The sequence below is a fragment of the Enhydra lutris genome, unplaced genomic scaffold, assembly GCF_002288905.1.
Source record: "Enhydra lutris kenyoni isolate GAN:26980312 unplaced genomic scaffold, ASM228890v2 scaffoldscaffold12, whole genome shotgun sequence".
Classification (NCBI taxonomy): Eukaryota; Metazoa; Chordata; class Mammalia; order Carnivora; family Mustelidae; genus Enhydra; species Enhydra lutris.
In genome coordinates, this window is record NW_019154096.1 from 568,937 (window position 1) to 595,305 (window position 26,369).

The 26,369-nt window shown below is 44.0% G+C and overlaps 1 protein-coding gene across 1 annotated transcript in view; it reads left to right on the top strand.

Moving 5' to 3' along the window:
- Window positions 1-26,369, top strand: part of LOC111145065 (contactin-associated protein-like 3) — a 151,826-nt gene that overhangs the window by 55,475 nt on the left and 69,982 nt on the right. The window contains 7 exon segments of the mRNA XM_022499678.1: window positions 1,918-1,935; window positions 1,937-2,066; window positions 9,454-9,657; window positions 10,358-10,542; window positions 11,596-11,739; window positions 14,750-15,011; window positions 20,186-20,332. Coding sequence (XP_022355386.1) covers window positions 1,918-1,935; window positions 1,937-2,066; window positions 9,454-9,657; window positions 10,358-10,542; window positions 11,596-11,739; window positions 14,750-15,011; window positions 20,186-20,332 — 1,090 coding nt within the window.

The window sequence follows — 26,369 nt, forward strand, 5'->3', positions numbered from 1 at the left end:
CTTACAAGCCTGAGTAGTGATTGGGCTTGGTTTGGTTGGGTTTGGATGTTAAGCCAGGTCTAGGGTTTCACAAAGCAAAACGACAAGATGGGCATTCTTTTTGGCCCAACTACGAGCTTTGCTCCCATGCGGCCTGAGTATGTCTGACCCTTTTAACTGCAGTGGGAGGCGGAGTGTGTCCTTCTGGTGTAAGGGAGCATAAGAAAGGGTCAAGTCTTCTGTTCCCTCATTTTATTACTATTATATGAAGGAGTATTATGAGAATATCTTTGGCCCTCTGGATGATAAAACTTGGAGAGAGCAAAGAATGCAGAACTTGAACTTTTGACAGGGGGTTCCAAAGAACTGATAGCATTGAGGTAGATGTACCAGTTGACATAGGTTTTTAGAAGAGACGCACCATAGCTGGGGCTCTGTTTGTTTTCAGAGCATAGACCAGTAAGGTCCTTGGATGGGGCAACATTTTCCGCTAAGATGCTGTGTTACAATTGGAAAACCTTAGGCTGTTATGGCTTTGCTGTTGCATAGGTCCTCTGGGAAAACTGATGGACAATCTGAGGAAGAGTCGATGGAATCAGTTTTAAAAGGGGGTGTACAGTGTCGGGGGCAGACACCGAAATGCCCAGAGCAGGAAGAGCCCGTCGAAATCCTGGTGTGAAGGAGGCTAGCAGAGGTTCTGGGGCCCAGGTGGCAGGACAGAGGATCCCAGCATCTCAGGGGACTTCATAGGCACACACCAGCTTCTGGAAGATCACTGTTCGGGAGTTAATGCTAAGGTAGGCAGGACCGTTGGGGTGAGGGGAGTGGATTCGCCAACAGAGGTAACTAAGTCCATGTCATCGGAAGCCCACCCACCTTTTTCTTCCCGGACGCAAGTACGGAGCACTTCAGGAGCATTCAAGAGAGGTTGCGGGTCAGGGCGGAGAGGCTGCGTGGGGACGCACTTCCTGGTGTTGGAGTCTGTGCTTTTTTCTCCGATTCTTCTCACATGTATGTGTTACCTTTGAAAAACTGAGCAAATCATTAGTAACATAGCTGTCTAAAATAGATTAAACCATTAGTGACATAGCTGTCTAAAGTAGATTAAATCATTAGTGATATGATCGATGTGTGTATATGCGAGCATCACCCTTTTTTGGGTTTCCCCATATGCTGATCTGCATATGAAATCAATGCGGTGAGAAACGAGTCGCTCATCCCCTGTAACAATGTCCATTATGCTCACACTGGCCCCTTCTAGCCTGAGGCCAGGTGCCTGTGTCCAGGCAAGGGCAGCCCTCTGTCTTGTGGGTCTCCCCAGTGTTCCGGAAATGCGGCTAACTTGGGGGCAACCTGACTGCACACTAAGAATACTGCGATTGAAATCCAAAGCCCAGAATCTAGTCTTGGCCATTCCGGGTAGCCGCTGTCCCTACCGCTGCAGACTCTTTCTACTTTCTTGGACTTCGGTTTTGCCTTTATAAATGAAGGGTTTGGAACTAGAACCCTGTGTAGGTCCCTCCCAGTGCTCATACCCCAGAGTCGAGGGTTCTTCCTGCGTGGATGGCAAGGAAGGGATGCAACACCGTGCTTGATTGCTTTGGATGTGGGGCTGCAGGAGAGCGTCTTCGCTGCTTAGAGATGAGGAAAATGCTTTAGGGGAAGAGCAAGCCTTCAAGGGTGGCAGGTTTACAGCCAGCTTAATGGTGCTGCTGAAATGTAAATCACCCTGCAAATAAGGAAAGCTTAGAACAATGGTGACTAATCCAGGCCCCAGGAAATGTGGTCACGTCCCTCTTAAACATTAGCAGACTTTCTATAAAGCAGGCAGGCTTTTGCATAAGAACAGAGTGAAGCTTCTGTCCCTAACCCGTAGGAGAAGAGCCTGGAGCTCTGAGTTCAGCAGACACTCTGATCCTTTTCTCCATTCTCTCCCAGAGTTTTCCAGGAAACACAAAACGCGGACAGCGTGGTGCGTCACCGACTGCAGCCTCCCCTGGAAGCCAGGTTCCTGCGCTTCCTCCCCTTAGCCTGGAGCCCCAAGGGCAGGATCGGAATGAGGATAGAAGTGTACGGATGCATGTACTGTAAGTGCTGTTTACCCCTCTCCCTGCCCCAAAATCAGTGACAGAGGGACATGCTCTCATGGCCAGGCTGAAAACCGAGCTTGACTTGTTTCTAACTTTTTAGGCATCTCTCTGTGTTTTTTTTTTTTTTTTTAATTTTTACTTATTTATTTGACAGACAGAGATCACAAGTAGGCAGAGAGGCAGGCAGAGAGAGCGGGGGCGGGAAGCAGGCTCCCCGCTGAGCAGAGAGCCTGATGTGGGGCTCGATCTCAGGACCCTGAGATCATGACCTGGGCTGAAGGCAGAGGCTTAATCCACTGAGCCACCCGGGCGCCCCTCTCTGTGTGTTTTTGTGGAAAGCCTGGATACTTCTGTCTTTAGTTACTTTAGGTGAACATAGAGGTGGGCCTGAACTGAGCCTCAGAATCCGAGAATCCCAGGAGAGAGCAGGGACCTGTTTTAGAGTGGGTGTGTCATCCAAACAACGAGGTCCAAGTCAACCACAGCAATTCACTGTGATGGATGGTGCCATTCTTGGGCACTGAGGTGACCCTGGTGTGGGGACGCAGGGGACAACAGGTGATCTTCTTTTCCCCGTAATCCAAAATGACTCTGGGCTTCTCCCATATTCTCTGCTCAAATCCCCACTTTCCTTGACGTGAACCCTTGTTTGAACATCATTTATGTGTTGTGTCTTCCCTCTTTTCCCCACTGATGAGCAGGGATAAAAATCACAGCCAATGTGAGCATGAACACAAGCAGAAATGCATTCAGTGACGTCTGTGGGGAAATAGACTCTACTGTTGCCATTTTGATGATTTGGAATATACTGGAATTTTTTAAATGAGTACAAAAAGAAAAAATATTAAAGAAAAATTTCTAGAAAACTGGAGAATAACCCAAAGAGTAACATCGTGGGAGGTTGGGTTTTTGGTCACACTTCATTTCATACCTGATCAGAGCATTAGCTTTGCAGAAAAGTGTCAGTGAGATCTGTCACAGGCGGAATGTTTAACATGTCAGATCCTATCTAGCAGACATTTTCTCATTCAACAACCACACCGGCCAGATGGATCTGGTATGGCCTCGAGGGAAAAGAACTTGACCGTGGAGACATGGAGATGTTTGCGAGAGCTATTCCATACTGGACCTAGGATTTTAAAACTCTGTCTTCCCCCCAAATTTGGTTTTCATAACTATTATATTATGCAGGCTTTCATTTCTTTGTTCCTTCACATGCCATGTCAGAATTTATCGGACACTTGCTATTTGCAAAGAACTGTGTTAGGGACTGGATGTAGGGGGCTCTTCTAAAATGATTGGTTTTCTCCATCAGGATTTTATGAGAAGTCATAAAATTGTACAAAACAAATGTGAAATATTGGAACACGGTCCTGGGGCCTAGGAAGGAGGGCGGTCAGTCAGTTTTTTGAGTGAAGGGCTTGTGGAGTGACCTGGGGTAAGGAGGGGCTTCTGGAGGGAGGAAGGCAGGAGCGTGCATACAGTGGCTGTGGGACTCTGGGCTTCTGTGGTCTAGGGGTCTGGGAGGGTGTGGGCGCTGTTGGGCACAGGGAGCCGCTGCAAAGTAAGGATACCATCGCCCCTTTGCTGATCCCACAGGCAGGGAGACCTTCTGGAGGTGGGGCTCACCATCCCTGAAGCGACCCCATCCTAGATTCAAGGGTCCCCTTCAGCCTCAGCTCCACCATCTTCCTGAGCTCAGACGGGCTCCACTTTCCAAACCTGTCTCTGTGTTGGCCTTTCCATGCAACATTCACTGGAGATGGTTTCGTGATGCTGCCCGCCCTTTCCCCCCTCTTTCCACGGACCATCACCTTCCCTCCTTTTGTGTCTGAGATCCGTGAACGTGCTCAGTGAGGCAAGCGCTTGGGACACCCGATACTCCGTTTTCTTTTTGATCCCATAAAATCAGCTTCTCCTTCCAACCATTACTCTTCAGGTTTACTGACTTCAAAGCAGAACAAGGTCTTTGATAGCGATTTGCCATTAGCTTGATGTTCTTCGTGAGGTGGTACCACCTCCTTGGGGGAGAGGTCAGTCCCAGGGAGATCAAAGCTGCAGGCCTGGTCCTGGGAAGGACCTGCATGCACCCTAAAGTCAGCAAACACGAGCTGTGCACCACGGGGGGCTCCTAACCTAAAACTGTGGACCGATAACAGTCACGGCAACTCGCAAAACTATGCGGCTTCCGTGGCTTACTAGTGGAGCTTCTGTCTTGTCTTCATTCTTACTATTCATAAGAGCAATTGTTCAAGCATAGAGCTTTGCACTTTTGTTTTTGACAGTAATTGTATATGATATGATTTATAGCCCAAAGTGCTAATTATTGCCCCCCCCCATTTCTACTTTCACTGCCCTGTTGATATTGAGAAAATGTCCATATTGCTTATCTTGGCATATAATGTCTCTTAGATGCAGCTTCTCTCTTTGGTTTCACTTCTTTAAACTCCAATTACAATGATATTTGCTGTTCCTAAAAACACCAGGCATTCTTCATGACTTCCTGGGGTGGCACACACACGTTTTCTACCTGGAAATCCCTCCCTTCCCCAACTTCTAGAGTGCACGTGGTGTGTACATGGGGTCTACTTAGAGTCTCATGCCCCCTCCAGCAGCACCGAGGAAGGGGGGCATCCAGGGCCATATTCCCCATGGACTTGTTCTAGGTTTTGTATCCCACTCTGGAAAGGTTTCTGTTTGGGTGTCCTCCGCTTTCTTAAATTTTCAGTAACATTTACACACTCTGATCAGTTTCACGTTGACATCCTTGACGTAGGTCTCTGTAAGCCACAGACACCAACACTGGCCCCAGGTCCTCCTTCATTTCTTTCTAGACTGTTATTCTTCCATGGGACGTCTTCTGCTCCTTCTTTTCCACTTTGACCCCTGTGTTCATGGTCAGTGTCTTCTCAAACATTCCCTTGAGCTGTACTAGTCCCATCCTGTGGTGGTGTAATGTCGTCTTCTGTTCATTAGCATGTTGTTTGTCTGAATAAGGGAAGAGAGAGAGGAGGAGGGGAGGACAGAAGGAGAGAAGAAGGAGGAAAGGAGTGCATGAGTCCTTGGGAATATGGACTATGTAGGCACAGAATGGCTAACACCATGGGGACCTACCAGTCATCCCCGTGGCACTCTGGTCCTGTGTCAAGTCAGGCATGAAAATAAAATTGGGAGTAAAACATGTAATTGGCCATTTTAAAACATTGTGTTTATCTGGGGCACCTGGGGTGCTTAGTCAGTTAAGCATCTGACTCTTGATCTCAGCTCAGGTCTCTATCTCAGGGTCATGACTTCAAGTCTCATGTTGGGCTCCACACTGGGCATGGAGCCTAGTTAAAAAAAATTAAAATATTGTGTTTATTTTTAAAATGTACTCACTGTTACAGCAGAAATTTATAGGTTTTGTTTAGCAACCTCAAAATATCCTTGATATTTATATATTTCTATAAATATAAATACATATGTAATATAATTACATATGTAATATAAATATCATAAAAATTTAAATGTCCATAATTAATACAAATAACCAACTCTAAAATATTTTTATTTGAATAAAAACTCCAAAATAATGCATTAAATTATCCCTTACCATCACACTTAACTTTTACAAGAAGGGTCGTGAAAAATGTGTTTGTACGTAATTCAACTAATTAAATTATTGGGGTACTTGAGATGGAGGTCCACTTATTATGAATCAAAATGGGAACCAGTAGTTTTGTCCATTGCAAGAGTGCAGAACCTGCATTCCAAAATGGAAAATGTGATATGATGCTTCATTGAAAATTCCAAGTGTTTTTCCAATTTATATGATTTTATTTTATAATTATTGGTTTTATTAACTGGGGCTATATTTTGATGGCTATCACCAGCATGGGCATGAAGGTGAGGGAACCTCTGCTTCTACAGATGGGCTGTCCCCCATCCGTGCTTGGAGAGCTAGGCCCTGCAAACTCCCTGAGCTAAGTCTTCTCTGTCCCACAATACGATGTTTTGGTTTAATTTTTTTTTTTTTTAAATCTATTGCTTTGGGGCACCAGGGCAGCTCAGTGGGTTAAGCCTCTGCCTTCAGCTCACTTCATGATCCCAGGGTTCTGGGATCGAGCCCCACATCGGGCTCTCTGCTCGGCGGTGAGCCTGCTTCCTCCTCTCTCTGCCTGCCTCTCTGCCTGCTTGTGATCTCTGTCTGTCAAATAAATAAAATCTTTGAAAAAAAATCTATTGCCTTTAAAAATGGTGTATGAGTGACACATGTTTAAAAATGTCATGTTATGTTTAGTGACTGATTCATGAACGTTTGTAAGTGAACAACATTCTGTAGAATTGATTCTCTTTGACGAGGCCTGAAACTGAGTTTCCAGTCCACACATTCCCCTTGTAAGTCGTCCTTGTGACAGGGCACACTCTTACTTATCACATGGGCTTCACATTTATCATGAGGGGCTTCTTGATCAACAGTATAGCCCATTGTTTGAACCGTGTTGGCTGCTTTTGGGTGCCTATCTGTAAATTGCGTGTGACACATGCCATATGATTGGTAAGGTCTTACCCTCTTTCTTTCTAGACACTTCCCCAGAGAAGACCTCCCCCGTGCTCCACTTCCTCCTTCCTGACTGTGATTGTCCTTGTCTCTAGTTTCGTAAGCAGACCACAGTAAGACTAGGCTATTCCTGGTGAAATGTGTTCTTTTCATGATAGCTGAAGTGAGAAGGTGAGGAGAGCACTGTCAGCTCTGGGAAGGCCAAGCCATGTCTGTCCTCTTGGGTTTCCTCCCAGCATCCCAGCACCTAGTGGGTGCTACACCCATGTTAAATGAAAAGAAAGTGTACTTGTGGGAACAAATTGGAAATTAAGTCAGGGCAGTGTGGGGGTAGGGGAGGAAGGGAATATGGGGGAAAATTGTCTTTTAATAACAAAACTGTATTTTCCAAAGCCAAATCTCTGCCAAGGCAGGGTCTGAAGCTACGGAAGATGGTCCATATAAAACCAGTCTTCTGTGATATTCCACAGGAGCCATAATATTTACCTATTTTTTGACTTCATAAATATAGGTTCCTGAAAGGCCACAAACAAAGTGTATTGAATTATTCAACAGGCAGATCAACAAAAATAATTAAATTTGTGATTTCCCATCTAAAATAGGGTTTTTAATATTTAAATCGAACAAGGATCACCACATGTCTTGCGGTGAGCTGGTTCTTATCACAGCCACCTATAAGCAGTCAGGAATCTGGCTCAGAAAGGATCACTGGCTAATGTTGCTGAGTGTGGGATGACAGGCTCTGTAAAGGGCCAGACAGCACACATTTTAGGTCTGTGGGCACCTGTGCTCTCTGCCACAATTCTTCATTTTTTTGTTTGTTTTTTTAACGAACCTTTAAAAATTAGCTCATGGGGCCATACAGGCTGCAGAGTGATGTGGGTCATTTCAGATGAAGAGAAAGCAGCCTCACATTCCAGACTTCTGAAAGCAATTCCTCATTTTTATCTGTGCTGTTTTAACTCCTCTCCACTGAGCTTACGTTTGTTACCATTTAAGATTTTAGTGAAACCACCAGGACTTACTACAAGATATGTTGTTTGAAGTGGTTTTGTTTTACTCCATTGATGACATCTCTAGATTATAACTCAGTCCCCTTCTAGGCTTAAAGAACCTGTCAAAACACATGTTAAATGTGCCTTGTAAGATAGAATGTGATGATTAGCTTGTGGTTGATTGTTCTAGGTACGAATGTTAGGGATCTCACTGGAGAGGAAACAAAAACATTACAACAAAAGGATTTTAAGCCCATTCTTTTGTGTTTCTATAAATCCAATAAATTTTTCACTACTCCATTTTGCCTGAGGGGAATGTGCCAGGAAATATAATCTAGGTTCTTTAGAGCAGTGGTTCTCATATGTAGTCACCAGACCAGCAGCACTGACATCATCTACATCACTAGGGGAGACGTTAGAAAAGCAGACTCTCAGGTCCCACCCCAGGCCAGCAGAGTCACAGTTCTGGGATGGGGCCAGATCTGTGCTCACCCGAAATGCCAGGACAATTCATTCGAATTTGACAAAGGGATATGTTTTTATCAGACGTTCATTTAACTATGCAGTGGAGAATAATTACTTGTTTCCATGATTTTTAGACACACTGCTGTGTTTATATATTTTCCACAATGTATGGGAACTGGGTCAAACTCCTGAATTTTCAAAAGGTGGCTGCATGAAATAAAGGATTCCTTAGAGTTGTGAATGTAAAGGGTTTGCTGTAAACATTTTAGTTCGTCTGAATGAAATGTAGGTCCTAGTGTACATTGGCCCCAGGCTTTTGTGAAGTTAAATAAACCCAATGTTGTATCATCGGCTCAGAAGACATCAACTTCCTGTTTCTTTGTCTTCCTCTTGCACCTTCATTTATTGCACACACACATTTGAAAAAACCTTTTTCAAAAATTTGAGTGCAGCGTACACACAATGTTACATTAGCGTCAGGTGTACAACATGGTGATTTGATGATTTTATGGGTTGTACAATGTTCACCACCAGTGTGGCTGCTGCACATCCCCTACAACTCGATTAGAATATCGTTGACTAATTTCCTGGCCATACCTTTCACACCATGACTTATTCACTCACTCCATGACCGGAAGCCTGAACTTGCCACTCCACATCACCCACTTTACCCATCCCCCACCCTGTCCCTTTGATAGCCACCAGTTTGTTCTCTGCATTTATAGGTCTGGTTCTGCTTTCTGTTTGTTTATTCATTTCTTTTGTTTTTAGATTCCACATATGAGTAAAATCATACGGTTTTTGACTTTTTAAGGACAGTAACGTCTTGTCTTTTTACTTGTGAAATATGAGAAATACAAGAGATTCTTCTGGGTAGTATGAATCCCTTTGTGTGTCTCCTGTTCTGTCTTTGGTTGCTTTGACCAGTGTTGTTTTTACATTAATGACAAAATATAACTTTTTCAATAAAAAGAATGCAAGTGACCTTGATAGTGGGAAAAATAAGACTATCAGAGAGCTGAGGGACAATGGCAACTTTGTAGCCATGATGTGCCACCGTGGGGAGTGACTTCAACTGTTTTACCGATCTTTTTTGTTTACAGGATGAGAAATGGCCAGTACAAAGGCAGACACAATTGGGCTTAGTCAATAGAAGTATTTCTAGCTGATACATGTTAGGGAAAATGTCAGAAAAGGCAAAGAGTAGAGGTTAGGGATCTCAACTACAGGTATTGGGGAGGATGGGCAGCACCATTTTTTCCCCTCTGCACTAAACAGACCAGAGATATATTATGTGTGCATGTGTTTGTGTCAATTTGCTCATTTCATTGCATGAGTAAAGATGTATTATACTTAGATTATTTTCTAATTTCTCCCACTATAGGATCCGAGATGGTTAACTTTGATGGGAAAAGCTTCTTGCTATACACGTTTAATCAGAAATCCATGAGTCCAGCAAAAGATGTTATTTCTTTGAAATTTAAAACCAGGCAGACTGACGGGATTCTATTCCACAGAGAAGGACAAAACGGCAAACACATCACCCTGCAGTTAGTTAGAGGAAAGCTCATCTTATTGCTTAATTCAGGTAAAAAGTTCCCAGTGGGTGTTTTCAAAAATATACCTCTTTAGATGGAAGTATCCTTTTATGCTTAGTTTTTCACAGTTAAGTAGCTAATTTATCCTGAAACCAGAACACTTTCAAGAAAGAAAGAAGACCCCAGAAATAATTACTCTGGAGCAAGGGGCATGAAACAGAATGGTCTGGGCAAATGGAAGCGTGGTCGCTCCACAGTTGGGGTGTACTACGGAGAACACTGTATCCTGTATGTATCCTGAATGTACTTTGCTGTAACAAGTTTTATATCTCGATTAGTGTGTAAGACCATTTGCACATGTTCAGTAAACAACCTGGTAGTATTGCAAAGACAAGGAGTGGATCCCTGAAACCGTGAGGCAGTGCTCTTCGTGAGGTTCTCAGGAGCCGTGAGGCCGTGTGCTTCATGAGGTTCTCGGAAGAAGATACTTCCAAGAAAAGCGAAAATGCAATAATTAATAATAACAAACACAAGAAAGGTAGAAGAAATCATTCCCGAGTGAGAGAAGGTTGTACATGAGGCTGAGGTAAAGGCAGTTGACCAGTTCTCTGGATAGAAGTGTGCAAGGAAAGTGACTGGGGGACATGTTGACCTCCCACACGGCAGCCATGGTACTGAGTTGGCCTCCCACATGGCAGCCATGGTACCGGGTTGGATGGGGCAGTTCATTTGCTTCGCCTGTCCTTGTAGGCCATGCTAACCTGCCCTCCCCTGATGCCCAAGCGACCCTCACCCTGGGCAACCTGCTGGATGACGAGCACTGGCATTCTGTCCTCATCGAGCTCGGGAACACGCATGTCCACTTCACTGTGGACAGGCACAGTCAGCATTTCCAGGCCGAGGGCAAGTCCTACTACTTGGATCTTGATTATAAGGTACAGATTTTATTTAAACGCAACATAACCTTTTAAGAAAACACTGCTACATAGAGAAATTCTCGTTGCTAGTAATTTGGAATTCTGGTGAAACATTTCCCACGGGTGATGTCGGCCCAGAGAGAGACCCATGTGCATTGTTGAGATGTTGTATCACTCATAGCCGTGAGTTCTTCCCTGGGAGGAAGTAGTTGTTGAATTCGGGAAGTGTGTGGATGAAGAGCTATCAGTATGACAGGCGGCACAGTAAAATACACGTGTCTGGACGGCTTTCTGTGTTATCTCTGGTGTTGGCCATGACCCATTCCTTTGGAGATCTCTGTGTTTTAGGGTGATCGTAAACAGAATTAGCAATCTAGGGTGCTTGGAGAAGTAATCACCATACATTCCAACCTGCTTTTTCAAGGAATGAGAGAGCCAGAGTCAGGCGATTCAAAATACCATTTCTAGGGACATTTAAAGGCTTAACACATCCCCAGCGTGTTGCCCGCATGTATCTAACTGGCACTGGAGAGCACCTTTTGTTCTGCCGGTTCTGCTCAGCACATCTATCAGAGCAAAGGGGATGATTTCAACATTCATCTAGTGTAAGTGGCCTCAGCTGAGGAGGCCAGCTGCAGAGCCTGGTCCTGAATGAGATTATCGATGCCTTCGTTATTCTAACCCATCAGCAGTGTCCTGGCAAAGACCCGGACCCTGAAGCTGGGTTCTAGGAAGGTTTGTAAAGTAAAATGTCATCACGTTCAGCCGCCTTGTCACCCAGATCAAGAGTGACCGTGGAAATGAATGTACCACATTCCCCATCAGCTGAAGTGACATAGCCCTTTGAGTAGCAAATTGCAAGAAGGGGTATTTAACCTACTTATCTAAATGTAATAAAGAAAGAACCAGTACCTCTATGTCTAAAAATTCACCTGAAATTAACATGTTAATGTTAAAATAATGCCAGATAGATTGGAGGCAATTATCCCATACCTGCTGAGCATACGTGTTTTAGGCAGACAATCAGAAAATCATTAAGCAATATTATTTATGTCATTTTTTCTTTCTAAGATCAGCTTTGGAGGGATTCCTGGACATGGAAAATCAGTGGCATTCCCACATAAAGACTTTCACGGCTGCTTTGAAAATCTCTACTATAATGGAGTGGATATCATTGATTTGTCCAAGAAACACACACCACAGATCCTCGTCATGGTAAGAAAGCTACACGCGAGGTCAGAGGAGCAGGGAACTGCAGCTTGTCTGATGGACCCAGTCTAGAATATGCCTCTCCTGAAGGGAGGGAAAGTGCCAATCACGTATACCTTTTAGTTCATTTTTTACTTAATTCACTAAATAATTAACTTGATTTTTTAATTTAACTTTTTAAAATTTTAGTTCCAGTCACTAACATACAGTGTAGTATTAGCTTCCAGTGTGCAGTTCAGGGATTCAGCACTTCCCTGCGTCACCCACGCTCCTCACATGTGCCCTCCTCCATCCCCATTACCGGCTTCTTAATTTTTACAGGTGTGTGGAAACAGCAAATGTGTCATGGCACATCTGAATAAAGACTTTTCGGGGCAGGGTCTTTGTTGGGATTGATTTCCTCTTGCTTCTTTCTCCAGTTACTGAACTCCTAGCTCAGCTGCCTGTCACTTGCTCGAAAGGCCAGTACTCGAGAGATGAATTTGGATTGGAAAGGAATTTGAGCTTAATTTAATTTGCGGCCAGGAACCTGGGGAGAAGGTGGACTCTTGTGCAAAAGCCATCTGCCGGGTTTCTGCCCGGCCCAGAGATTTGCAGAGGGTTTAGGAGTGGGTCGGTGAAGGGAGGGGGTGGTCTGCTGCATCTCTCCATCCCCGGCAGACTCCGTGGTGCCGGCCACAAACCCTATCTCCGTGCTCAGGGTCTGTGCCCCAGGGGTCTGGTGCCTGTTTGTTGATGTGCAGGAACGCCCCATTGTTCTGCAAAGGGAGGCCAAGGCCCAGAGATACACAAAGGGAGGTTAGTAAAATCAGTCCTGTGACCTAAGAAAGGAAAAGATTTGCCAGAAAACTTGCTTGACTCTTCGGAAGGTGGATGTGGCTTTGAATAGGCGACTGGGAAAGTTTGGGACCTTCTCGCCCCAAGGCCAGGGGTCTGTCTGCTGTGGATCTGGGGACTTAGATCAGCGAATAAGGAGGATGTTATCTTGAAGCAGGTGGATGCTTCAGACGGGTTGGACTGTTGTCAGGCTTCCATCTCTCCACGCGGCTGCCGGCCATTCCCCCGGGCCAGCGTGTTACTGAGCTAGCATCTGTCCTTCCACGTTTGGTTCCTTAGACCCGAATCCTCTACAATCAGTGCACCCAGCTTTGTGAATATCGATGCCTCCATATCGAGTGTCGTTTACAGAAATGGGATTGTTTTATGTAAGCTTTTCTCCATCTCCATTTTCCAACTCAGTGAAACCTGTGGGAATGCTTTTTTTTTTTTTAAGGATTTATTTATTTTAGAGAGAGAGCATGAGGGAGAGAAAGAGAGAGTATCTCTTAAGCAGACCCCCCACTGAGCTTGGAGCCCCACATGGGACTCAATCCCAGGACCCTGAGACTATGACCTGAGCTGAAATCAAGAGCCGGTCACTCAACTGACTGAGCCACCCAGGTGCCCCAATTTATAAGAGAGTTTTAGGTTTGATAGATCACCCTATGTCATTCATGATCCAAATGTTTTCTCAGATTAACCAATTTTCTATGAAATATAAGATCATGTTATAATATAATTATATGTCATATATCATATCTTTTATATTAAATGTTATGGGCCATGTTGAGTATATAAATGCCTTTATTGGTATGTAGCCAATGTCTCAATGTATTTTTTTAATAGCTTTGTAGTATTTGGTCTTGCTTTGAAATACTTCTGAAACCCTAGGCTCTAGATACAGTCTCAAGGATTTTCCTGTAGAAAGTTTTAAGGTGGTTTCATTTATTTATTTACTTTAAAATTGAAAAAAAAAATTAAGTCTTTGACTGTCTGGGCTTTACTCTTTGTGCAGATCAGTAGTTATTTTAGGTCTCGTGGGTACCCATTCGTGCCTGAGCTGTTTAGTGACCAGACCCAACCTCCTCTCACAGGCTTGAATCTTACCTCTCACCATGTACTGGCTGTACCCGTGGTCTCAGATCTTTCTGTGGGTCAGTCACTGGGCTCCGCTGCTGTGTTTACCCCATACCAATGCCATATTGACTTGATTACAGTGCTTTTATGGTATATATTTTGGAGAGGAAGGGCAATGTTTGGGCACATATTCCTCTGGAATTTATGAAAATTTATCTACATTTTTTTAAAGAATTTATTTACTTGAGAGAGAGCACATGCAGGGGGAGAGACAGAGGGAGAGGGAGAAGCAGACTCCCTACTGAGTCCTTGATCCCAGGAGCCCGAGATCATGACCTGAGGTGAAGGCAGAGGCTTAACCCACTGAGCCCCCCAGGTGCCCTACTTAATTGGAGTTCTTTTAAGAACTTAAGTTCCTTCTTCCCAAACACTATGATTAAAGGTAAGTTTGCTCCTGGAGCAGTAGATATAATGTAAAGTTCAAAGGTGTGTTTTTTAGTAAAATAGAATGAAATAAAAGCAACAGGCAGCCGGCAGGTCAGAGGTCAGGCTGGGGAGAGTGTGCTGATTGACAAGGCCCATGGGAGCCTCTAAGAGGCGGGCAGCCCACTCAGGCCGGCCACACCCCTGCCTCAGACGGGCTGAAGCTCACGGCCTACCTGAGCCAGATGTTCATGTCCCCTGAGTAACGGGTGTGTAAGCATTTACACAACCAAGGGGAGTGCAGAAAAGTTCCCAGAGCCGCTGTCCATGGTGCTGGGCTTCATGCCGCATGTAAACAGCCAGCGCCTCGAGGTATAAGAAATCTGTCTCCTCTGTTATGTCCTGCACCCAGCACAAGGCCTGGAAAAGTCGTGTCTCGAGATTCCTTTGCCAATGCCCAGAAATGGAGGAGACAGAACTGCCCTAAAAGTCTCAGAAGGAAGTTTGCCCAGCCAGGGCAGTGTCACGGTTTGAGACACCTATCAGGTAAATCTGGATTGCAGCTGGATGGGGAAACCTAGTTCTTAAGTCCCTGCTTGCTGGAAGGTTGATAGGAAACTGCACCTCTTGGAAAGCTCGTTGTTCATGAAAGCATCCCTTCTGCCCCTTCCTAAATCCTTTTCCACTGTATTCACAGGGAAATGTGTCCTTCTCATGCTCACACCCACAAATTATGCCCATGACTTTTCTGAGCTCCAGGAGTTACTTGGCTCTGCCAGGCACCATCGGAGAGGACAAGGTGTCGGTTGCTTTCCAATTCCGAATGTGGAACAGGGCAGGGCTGCTGCTGACCACTCAATTCCAACACAGGCCAGCGGCTCTCATCCTCGTTCTTAATGATGGAAAACTCAGGCTGAGTCTCTCCCAGCCCGGACATCCAGCGAGGGACGTCACAGCAGGTAATAGGCGTTTGCTGTGACCGCACAGTCCTTCTGTCACCTCTGCACTAAATGAGCGACTGAATCAGTAAGACACTCATAATCCTTCTAGAGGGAACTAGAGTTCTTTTACCTTTGAACTAGGTACCTCCAGGCTGTTGGTGTGTGAGTCAGTGTGAGCTGAAGTTAGCTGCAGATCACACATACCTCTCAAAAAGTTTAAAAAATAACCTTGTTATCAACTGATGGTGGGGAGTTGGCAGTCCGCTTGAAACACTGGAGAACAGTATCCTAAGTCGGAGTCCTGAGAAAAGAGGTTCTTTATACCGTCTTTTGAGTTTATACACACACCAGTCATAATATTTGAAGTTACGATTTTTCCCAGATTTTCTGTTCCCTCGGGAATCCCTGTTTTGGATAATGCTTCTTATAACTGTGGGTGAATGTTCTGCTCGGCTTCCAAGAAGGACCCACGTTTCTAAACTCCCTTCCGGGGTTGTGTTATCCTCAGAGTCTGGGGACTGTTCTGCGTTAGAGTGCTGGTGAAAATGTAAAGCCAGGTAGGTGTCATTCCACGGGTGTTGACTATGGAAGGAGCACCTTGCCTGACCCAGATTACCAGGTCAGGATTGAAAGCCAGGAATGAAACGTAGCTCTTTGTTTCTCTTTATAAATAAAAGAAAAAATCTGACCACTGGCATAGGGAGTTCCGTTGTGGACCTCAGCAGATGAGCACAACCAAGTCAGATTTTGGAAATTGCTTCACTCTTGGTTTGTGTAGATTTACAAGCTGCGTGTCTTATTAATGAAGAGATGGTGTTTTGCTGTTGCTTCACGTGAGTACACACCGTTCTCCCTTCCAACACACTGGGATTAGTTATTTAACTTTTTTTGAAGGCTGGCACTGAGATATTATAGAAATATTTTATTGAATTGATTTTTTAAGCTTTCATTGGGCAACGTGTTAATTTTTGGTGCATTTTTCTTGCTGCTTTTTAAAGAAGCATCTGAGGGGTGGGGTACCTGGGTGGCTCAGTGGGTTGAAGCCTCTGCCTTTGGTTCTGGTCGTGGTCCCAAGGTCCTGGGATCGAGCCCCACATAGGGCATTCTGCTCAGCAGGGAGTCCGCTTCTCCCTCTTTCTGCCTGCCTCTCTGCCTACTTGTGGTCTCTGTCAAATAAATAAATAAAATCTTTAAAAAGAAAAAATAAAGAAGCATTTGAGGGGTGATTTTTTTTTTTTTTACCTTTGAAATACAGGCCTGCCTCCAAGATACTCAGGTCTGGTTCCAGACCACCCCAGTACAACAAATATTGCAACAAAGCGAACAAAATTGATTTTTTTTTTCTTTTGGCTTCCCCACACATATAAAAGTTATGTCTACAGTATACCATGGTCTTTTAAATGTGCAGGAATTTTATGTCTGGAAAAACAATATATGTGCCTTAATTAAAAAAATACACTATTGCTAAGAAATGGTGTCACGTGAGCCTTCAGCGAGTTGTAATCACTGATCACAGATAAGCATCACAAATGTCACAGTGATAAAAAAAAGTCTGAAGGATCGTGACACAGAGACACAGAATGAGCAGATGCTGTTGGAAAAATGTCCCCGAGAGACACAGTCCGGGCAGCGGGCCACCAGCCTTCAGTTGGAGAAAGGCGCGGTGTCTGTGAAGCACAGAAAGTGAGGAAGAGGAGACAGATGGCGACTGGTTTTCACTCCAAACCTTGGATGAAGTGCGAAAGCACCTACCAAACCAAGAACCAAAGTTTAAAGGCTGAGTGAGACGTAATCGCGCCGAATGCCAGGAAAGGACACCCAGTCACTGTTCATCCTGCTTCCAGCTTTTGGGTCCTTTTTCCAAATAGTTACCTCACTGTGATTGTGAAGGGATCTAAAAAGGTCCAGAGTGTACAATCTAGTGTCCATGTGCTTGTGGAGCTGGGCCAGTGGAGCGTGGTGGGAACAGAAGGTCAGTGGGGGGAAGGGGAATGTGGGTTCCCTTTCTGTAGGAAAAGACACAGTCCACCCTTTCCCAAAGGGAGTTGACTGCCCAGGGCAGTGTTCTTTGCAATCAGGAAAGATTTGAGACAAGCTGGTGGGAGGGGTGCGTGAGAGGGCTCGCCTCCCAGGCCCATTTCCAGAACCACCTCTGTGCTTCTAGGGCTGATGGGTTCGAAAAGCGCCACCCATGTTCTCCCCAAGCCTCGGGTCCTCGTCGTTGGAGTGACACTAGTGTGCCCAATGGTAGAAACAATGATGTTGAGCCTACAGACCATGAGCCCAGAGCCTGCTAGTCAGCAGTCACTCCAAAACCTTTAGTTCTCATTATTCCCGAGAATAATGATAATTACTCCCGAGAACTAGTCCTGAGACCATCACTGGCCCCCCAGACAGAAGCTTTTGTGGAGCTGGGAGGTGGGTGGGAGAATGAGCATCGTGTTCCCAGTGGCACAAATCAAAACACCCCCGCCCCTCCCTTCTCCATCCATCCTTTGACTGTAGTGCTGCCTGGGAGACAGGCCGTCCTTCCGTCAGAAGTAGGGAGGTTAGAAGACATACAAAAGAAACACAAACGCTGAGAATTATGATGGGGAGAAACAGAATCATCGTAAGAGCAGGCATTTCACTTTTAAATGAGAATGACAAATTTTATTAAAAACAGTCTTTTATTATAGAGGTAAATGGTATCTATTACCCATTCAAGGAGATATTCTGGAGTGTTTTCTGCAAGTTCTCCCAGGAAAAAACCTCTATGTCGTAGACAGATGGGTAGGTGGAGGGGGGAGGGAGAGGACAGGAGGGAATTTTAACATCAGATTTTATATTATTTTTTTAAAGATTTTATTTATTTATTTGGCAGAAAGAGATCACAAGTAGGCAGAGAGAGGGGGAAGCAGGCTTACCGCTGAACAGAGAGCCCAAGGTGGGGCTCGATCCCAGGACCCTGAAATCGACCTGAGCCGAAGGCAGAGGCTTAACCCACTGAGCCACCCAGGTGCCCCATTAACATCAGATTTTAAATGGATGTGGTTCTGTCCTGACAGATAATGTTAGGTAAACTTTAAAATAAATACCGAATGACAAGAGTGGAAGGGACACTCCCAGGTTCTTGTTTGTGGATTCCTTCAGCTCCAGGGCTGGAGGATTTCCTTCAGGACCAGTTTCATAATATAGGTCTTGAGTATCTAACCGCAGTCCTCCATATTCTGTTGTTGGCTTTCTCATCATTGCTCATGAACCTATCCCATGTGGGTTCTTTACAACAGTTTTGGATTCACGAATGTGACACAGAAAGTGAGAGATGTGTATACACGGCAAAGAGCTAAAGTCCCTGAAAGGGGGTACTGGGAATTAGCATTGCTCCTATTTCACAGTCTGAGAGGAGCAGAGGCATTGTGATTTTTACAGTAGGATCTATGACCTTCGGGGTCAGGCCAGAAACATATTTCCCATGCATATGGGTCTTGAATCCATGTCAACATCACTGATGAGAAATGAAGCCAAGACAAAAAAAAGCTTTATTTTCATTTTTAATTGCAGTATCGTTGACATATTAACGAGCACTGGAGAGACATGGATTTATGGAGTTGATTGGGTTCCTTGGGCCAAACTCTGATACTAAATTAAATATGCCTGGTTAACTTTCCACCAGAAACATGGCTGTATTTTCTTTGGGGCTGATACCCCATGAGCTAGAAAATAACTTCTGACCCTTGCAGGTTGATTTCCAAACTTAGAGAGCTCTAAGCAGTCAGCACCTTTCTCATTTGCAAGAGGTATAGGCTAATCTATCAGGACAGTTCCCCAAGATGATCAAATTAGAGTCAGGCAGGCTCATGTGTGAGCTTGGGCATGACATCAAAGAAATCAAGAGTCTCACTTTGTTGTTTTTCAATGAGATGAAGTGTTTGTTTACGACCTGTTTCCCTGTTGGGCAAGACAATTTCTAAAGATTCCAATTATTCACTGAGCTCCTTGGGAGCAGCAGGTGTCTCTGGGGCCGTGACAGTGGCCATGGCCTCCCCGTGGAGGGGAGGAGTCCCTTGTCTTTGAACAAATGACTCAATTTGGTCAGTGGAATATGGGCATGAAGGTAAACACAATTCCCTCATCCAAAGTTAATGTTAACATTTAAAAATATTACCTACTGGTTTTTGTCCATTTTTAGACAGAGATTGAGTATGCACACACACACACACACACACACACACACACACACACACACTTTGATGTGATGCTTTCTAAACTTTACATTTTGTTCAATGAATTTTCATGTTTTAGTAATACTTAAGTTGCTGATACATTTTTTCTAAAGAGTTACATCAACATATATGATATATTTTTCTAAATAGTCTACCAACGTTATATATAGTAATAATACGTGAAAGTAGAGACAAGATTTTATTTTTATAACAACAATTTTGGGAAATCTTCTCCTTCTCAACATCCTAAAATATTAACAAACTAGAAGAGGGGGAAGTATGTCCTGTGCCAGGGGACTAAGATATTTTATCATTTCAAGCTTGTTCAGGATCCTGTTGGGTTAGTCTGTTAAAGTCCTAGCACTGGGAGAAACTAAGATTGTGCTGTCCAAGGCAGAATGTTTAGACTGTCCACTCTTGATTCTTCTTTCCCCTTTCAATTAAGCTTTCTTTCTTTTCTCTTTTTTTCTCCCCATACTTTTCTGATTTAACCGAGCAATGATAAAATGAAACACAGACATTGCCGTGTGCACATATGTCTTAATACTCTTAACTGACCATAGTAATTTTTGCTAGAATATAATTTGTGTTAGAATGTGACTGGCCAATCTATGACTGGGGGCGGTCAGAGGCAAGGACCCTCTGGAACCACACATTTACTCAATGAGCCTCACTCCACAGGTAACCCCTTCCTCCTAGAGAAACATGACCAGGATACCACGTGATCTCATCACCTGTTAAGAAACCCCCAAGCCCACATCTGTCCCAAGCCTCTCCCTTTCTCTCTGAGAGGCCCAGCTCTCCTCTGTGGTTGGTCTCCATTGCCCAGCCCGCTAAATAACCTGGGGGGTTTCAGGTGAGTTCAAACTTCAGGTGAAGTTTGGTAGTATGTCTAAGATCGTGATTGTATTGTTTTCAAGCATGGCTCTGTGTAGCTGCATTTATAGGGTTTTTAGGAATTTCTTACCCAATTTTGTTTACTTCCAGGTGCCGGATTAAGTGATGGGCAGTGGCATTCAGTGTCCCTCTCGTTGAAAGAAAATCACCTGAGTGTGATGGTGGATGGTGAGGCAGCCTCTGTGGCTCACTTCCTGCATGGGCAGATTGATTCAGGGGACACCTATTATTTGGATGGTAAGTGAAAGGAACTGGCGGTGCTGGCAATCAAACCATCCTTGTCTTTCCAGCTCCTGCCTTCTGAGACAACCGGCAATTTTAAATGAAGGTTAATAGTGAAGAGTGAGGTTTCTCTTTCAGTTTAGTCAATGAAAATGTTGAGCAAAGGCAGTAAATTTTTCTTAAGGATTTATTTACTTATTTTAGAGAGAGAGCATGAGTGGGAGTGACAGAGGGAGAGGGAGAGAGAATCCCAAGCAGATTCCCCATTGAGTGTGGAGCCTGACATGGGGCTCAATCTCATGACCCTGAGATCATGAGCTGATCCAAAACCAAGAATAGGGTGCTTAACCTGCTGTGCCACCCAGGCGCCCTGGACAAAGATGGTAAATTATGGCCTAAAATGGAAGTCTATGGGGGGCCTTGTTTTGATGTGCATTTGCTAAGATTGGTTTTGAATTTAGCACTTGTTTCATTGCAGTCACCTGGAAAGCTTCCAGAATGCTAGGGCCTGTCTCCATCCCTAGAGATCTGCTTTCTCTGGCTCTGACGCCCAGAGAGTGGGCTCTCCAGGTGACTCTGTGCAGGCCACTCTGAGGGTCCTCACTCTCTGTCTTACCTTTTGTGCTTCACTGTAGAGTATTTTCGGGAGGCCAGATAACCCTTAGCACCTTTCCTTCAGGTGTTTTTATGCAACAGTTTCCTTGTTGCACGTGTGTGGTCTTCTTTTTGTCAGCCGCTCTCCTCCCTGAGGGGCCTAGGTCCTCTGGAGTGGCCTGGGAGCCACCCGTGGCAGCACCACTTTCAAGCCTGTCACAGATGCAGACATAACTCCCCTGACTTCCTGAGCCACAATCTGCATTTCCCCAAGATCTCCAGCTGCTCTGTTGCCCTAAATGTTCAAGAAGGGTCCTGTTGCCCACTGTCTAGGCACAAGGACACCATTACCTACACCAGAGCAAGAGAGGAACTTAATGGCTACTGACACTCACTCACTACCTCGTGGTGAACTTTACCAAGACAACACCAGACCATCACCCTGACTGTGGGAGATGGCGGGTTTGCTTGTTTGGTAGAACTTTGACCGAGTCTGTCCAGGATCCATGCAGCCAGGGAGGGGGAGCTTCTGAGGGTAACAAATGTCTGTTCTGAGGCATCCATGTGAAAAGTCTGGGCCACCAGAACTTAGGCCTGTCAGTTGTGAGACTTCCTTCTAATCATGGCTGGAAGCCATCCTTGCTCTTACTCCCATTTCGCATTTTATGGTTGTTTCTTTCCAAAATAAGTTTGAGGTCATGGTGGAGATAACTTGATAGCCCAACAAGAAAGTATAAAATCCTCCCTAAGAATTCATAGTAATCCCATACACCATGCATTAGGGTGTTTAATCTTTCAAGCCCCCTAAAACAAGCATCGCTCTGAGCATAGAGTGGAGCCAGGAGCATTAGAACATTGGATTGCTCACTCTCCCCGCCTGCCAAATATGGTGCACTTCTGACCCAGACAGGTTTTTAAACCTTTATGCTTATGATGGATTTTAGAGCTCTGCAGAGGAAACGACTCCTTCAAAACTAAATAAAGAATTTATCTGGGAGCTGTAACTTAAAATGTAAAAGGTTTTGAAGCACTAAAAGGGACAGGAAGAAAAATCCTTGCTGTATTGTTTAATGGTGCAAAATGGAATGCTTGTTATTTTGTATTAAAAAGTTTTATATATATATATATATATATATATATATATATATATATTCTAAAACCACACAGTCTTCTCTCATATTTGAGCATCGGGCATGTTCCAAATGTGCAATGCACAGCTGCATGAGAACAGGTACTTTCCATAAATACTTACACGTTGATGTGATATGAAGTTACTATGTAATTCATGTATGTATTTTAAAATACTACTCATGTTTCTTGAAAGAGTGTTTGTGGGCTAATCCCCTAATGTACACAATTAAACATTACAATGCTTTTAATGTCTCCCTCACTCCTCTAAATTCGCACTCTCCCAGTTAAGTATTACCCTGCCCCCCCTTTTTACTAATCTTTGTATCACCTTTTTATGTTTTAATCAACGTGTAACACCATGTCAGTTTCAGATGTGAGCATATGACTCAGTGTTTGTATACATTAGGAAATGATCCCACAATAACTAGTTAATATCCACCACCATACATGGTTATAATTTTTCTTAAATTGAAAATTTTAAGGTCTACTTTCTTAGCAACTTTTAAATAGACAAAAAGGTATTATTAGCTGTAAACTCCATGCTGTATGTTGCATCCCTATGACTTATTTATTTTACAACTGAAAGTTTGTAATTTTTAATGTATTGCTTTTCTTTAGAAGCTATATCCATGTAGGTGACTTCACACAGTAGTGTTTTGTGTTCCCTTGCTTTTCAGTTTACAAATAGAGCACTACCGTGTGCCTTCTTCTGGGTTCTTTTTATTGTTATTGCTGTCACTGTTGTTCTAGATTAGTTTTGGAGATCCAGCCCTGTGAGTATTTATAGGTAAAGTTAATTAATTTTTATTGCCATGTGGTTTTGATGTGTACAACACCGTTTCACTTATTAAATCTGCCATCCCGTTTTACTGTTGAGCAACAACTTGATGGTACCCATCTTTTTGCTATTATAAAAGATGTGATAAATATCCTACAGCTGCCAAGAATCATCTTGCCAGTGATTTTAAAATTTTCCTTATGTACAGGGGCCCCTGGGTGGCTCAGTGGGTTAAGCCTCTGCCTTCAGCTCAGGTCATGATCTCAGGGTCCTGGGATCGAGCCCCACATCAGGCTCTTTGCTCGGCAGAGAGCCTGCTTCCCCCTCTCTCTCTGCCTGCCTCTCTGCCTACTTGTGATCTCTCTCTGTCAAATAAATAAATAAAATCTTTAAAAAAAAATTTTCCTTATGTACAAACTATCAATCTTTCCTAATATGCATAGTCAATTTAATGAAATAACCTTTGGTTGTTTCCAGCCTTTGGTCTATGAAAGGACCCTAGAGATTTGGAGGCAATGTGTTGAAAAAAAGCATAATAGGCTTTTCTTACATGTTTTCATAAAATTGTGTTGATGTGCAGAAAAACTGTCTTGTTAGTTTAGTTTCCAATAACAATCGTGTCTCTAAGATGAGTGGAATTACAAAGTTTAAACATCCCATGAGAGAGTATAATGACTGTTCTTCATTACCAGTTTGCTATTTTTTGGTTGTAATTAAAATTTGGCACTGAGTAGCAAAAATAGTGTAAGATCTTGCAATCACAGCACATTATCTGTAACTAATGTGTAAATTCAAAATGACTTGTACGTACTCCATTGTAAACACCCACTTGATTCCTACAGAGCAATTCCAGGCACTGATTCAAACCAATGGATCCTTTTTATACCAACATAACTGCATCTTTTTTCCTAGAGAAGGAATATACTCTTTCCAAACAACCCAGCTAATGCTGTCACCAGGCTGCAGCAAACACACAAAACCAAAACACCCCAATTTACTGATGTTAAATAAGGAGATGAGAATTATTTGTTGTGAAGGAAAAGCAGGAGAGGCAGGTCTAGGACCGGTGAACATGCAGCCCGATTCTCAGTCGATGTGCTGTATTCAAAGCTGTATGCACAGGGGAAGAATCCCTTGTTCAGAGCCCCTCGTCTGTGTGGTCCATTGGACTCCCCAGCTCTGTTCTGGGGAAAGGGGTGCAGGTCAGTTTCAAATTGAGTGGGAACTTTGAGACCCAAAGACGTCAGTGCCAGAGATGTTTTATCCAGTCCCAAGAATCGTGTATGCCAGTGTCTCTTTAATTATCTTCTTAATGGACGTCCATCGGGACTGGAATGTGGATTGTGTTAACAGAGAAATCCACTTTATCCAGTCCATGCTCGGTAGCAGTATGCCATATTCATGACAGCCAGTGCCCCATGTTCCGAGACCCTCCTTAGCCCGCTCTTCTGATGGAGGTTCAGTGGCAAGTTCCCCCTCACCATGTGGCTAGTGACATTTTGTGGCCATGCTTTCTCATAAGGGCAGATTAGGGTGCCTTCCTATTACAGTTAGGGTGGCCATATAATTTATTGTCCAAACCGGACACTTTAGTGAATGGAGGGGATGATCTTGATAATTATGGCAGGACAACAGGCATAAAGCAGGGCTCTGTTGCTTTCTTTCCATGACAAAGTTCCTCTCGTAGATTCGTAGCCTTTTTACATGTGGTGCAGGTTTCCCTTTTTCCTTTTCTATTTCTCCTCAGTGTGAGCTTTGTTTGTAAATTATTCTTCGGACAATAGTTTCACTCTACCCTCTACAGAGTTCGGTGCCTGCCGGGGAGGGTAGTGGGAAGCTGCTGTCCTCTGGATTCCTTTTGTGGAATCGTGGTGCTGTCCACCAGCACACATGCTCTGTAGAGTTGGGAAACATCAAATTATGCTCCAAATCTCGCGAGGGTCCTTGTGTGTGTGAGGTCTTAGCAGACCAGGGAACAATGACGGCTGTAACAAGGTCTCACCTCATAACCCATTCTGGGGTCATGACATCCAGTGATAATTTCTTTGTCATCCTCAGAGGTACTTAAATTTCTGACTCTTTACATGGTGATGGGTATGTGCCATTGACTTAGCAATAAATATCCCCTGTCCACTTTCACTGTCCATCCCGAATCAGGTTATGGAGGAATGACCCTCTGCCATCTTACCGTTGGGACTTTGGCCAATCTGTGTGGATGAACAGACAGCTGGTGGTCTGGGCTTGTCTTGGGCTGTGGCATCCCTTGCTTCTTGACCTTTCTCTCGTAACTGGAGCAAGGAAGGACTTTGTGGTTTGACCTTTCCTTCTTAATGTTCCACTTTGAGAAAATTTTCTTTGTGACTGCTGGATTCAGTTGAGTCTTTGTAGGAACACTGAGGTACTGCACTGTATTTATTTTCTTCATTTTTTCTTTTTCTTTTCCTTTCTTTTCTTTTCTTTTCTTTTCTTTTCTTTTCTTTTCTTTTCTTTTTTTTTTTTTTTTAAGAGAGAAAGAGAGTTTGTGAGTGGGGATGGGTGGGGAGGGACAAGGGGCGAGAGAGAATCTTGCCCAGTGCAGAGCCCGACACAGGGCTCGATCCCACGACTCTGAGATCATGACTTGAGTGGAAATCAAGAGTTGCATGCCCAGCTGACTGAGCCACCAGGTGCCCCAGATACTGCATTGTATTTTAGATGCGTCTGAAGTTTGTGATCTGGAGAAAGGGAAAGATTTATTGGCTGAACGTTTCTGATCCTGTATCCTATCGTTCTCAGTCCCTAAGCACTGTCGGTGGAAGTCGCCTATAAAGACACAAAGATACACCAGGTATCTTCCAAACATATCCAACCTTCCAGAAATTCTTTTACAAATGGAAATGTGCATATTTTCACATAAAACAAGGAAAAGGGAAAGGGAAACTGGACAGTTTGTCTGTTCTTTGTAATGTAACATCACATTTGAAGTGTCAACGTCTCCATGAGGCTAATTTATGGGGCTTCATTGTGCCCAACAGTGGGTTTCACCGGACGAAGGCCTTGGCTGGTTTTGGGGTATATTTGTCAGGAATGCAAAGCTTCAGTCACTGAAAGAAGAGGAGAGATGGACCATGTGTGTCTTGTGGAAATTCTTAGGTGCAAGCTTTGGCTGTTGGGTGGGAAGGAGAGGAGGCTCTGTCTTCAGTCCCTGCCCTTTGAAGGTGCACCAGTGACCCTCATGACAAAAGTTCAGACAGAGGAGAATGAAAAACATTTAAGCATAATGAGTAAAATCTTTATGAAATTACTGATTCCAGGGGCACTTGGACGATGTAGTTAAATGTCTGATGCCTGATGTCGGCTCAGGGCATGATCTCAAGGTCGTGAGATCCGGCCCCACGTTGGGCTCCCAGCTTGAGTCTCCCATGCTCTGTCCCTCCTCCCCTCATGCTGTCACTGTCTCCCTCTCTCTTTTTCTCACATAAATAAATCTTTCTAAAAAAATTAATTACTGATTCTATTTCATTTAAAAAATAAGAGACTTATAAAATAACCTCAAACCCCACCTGTAAA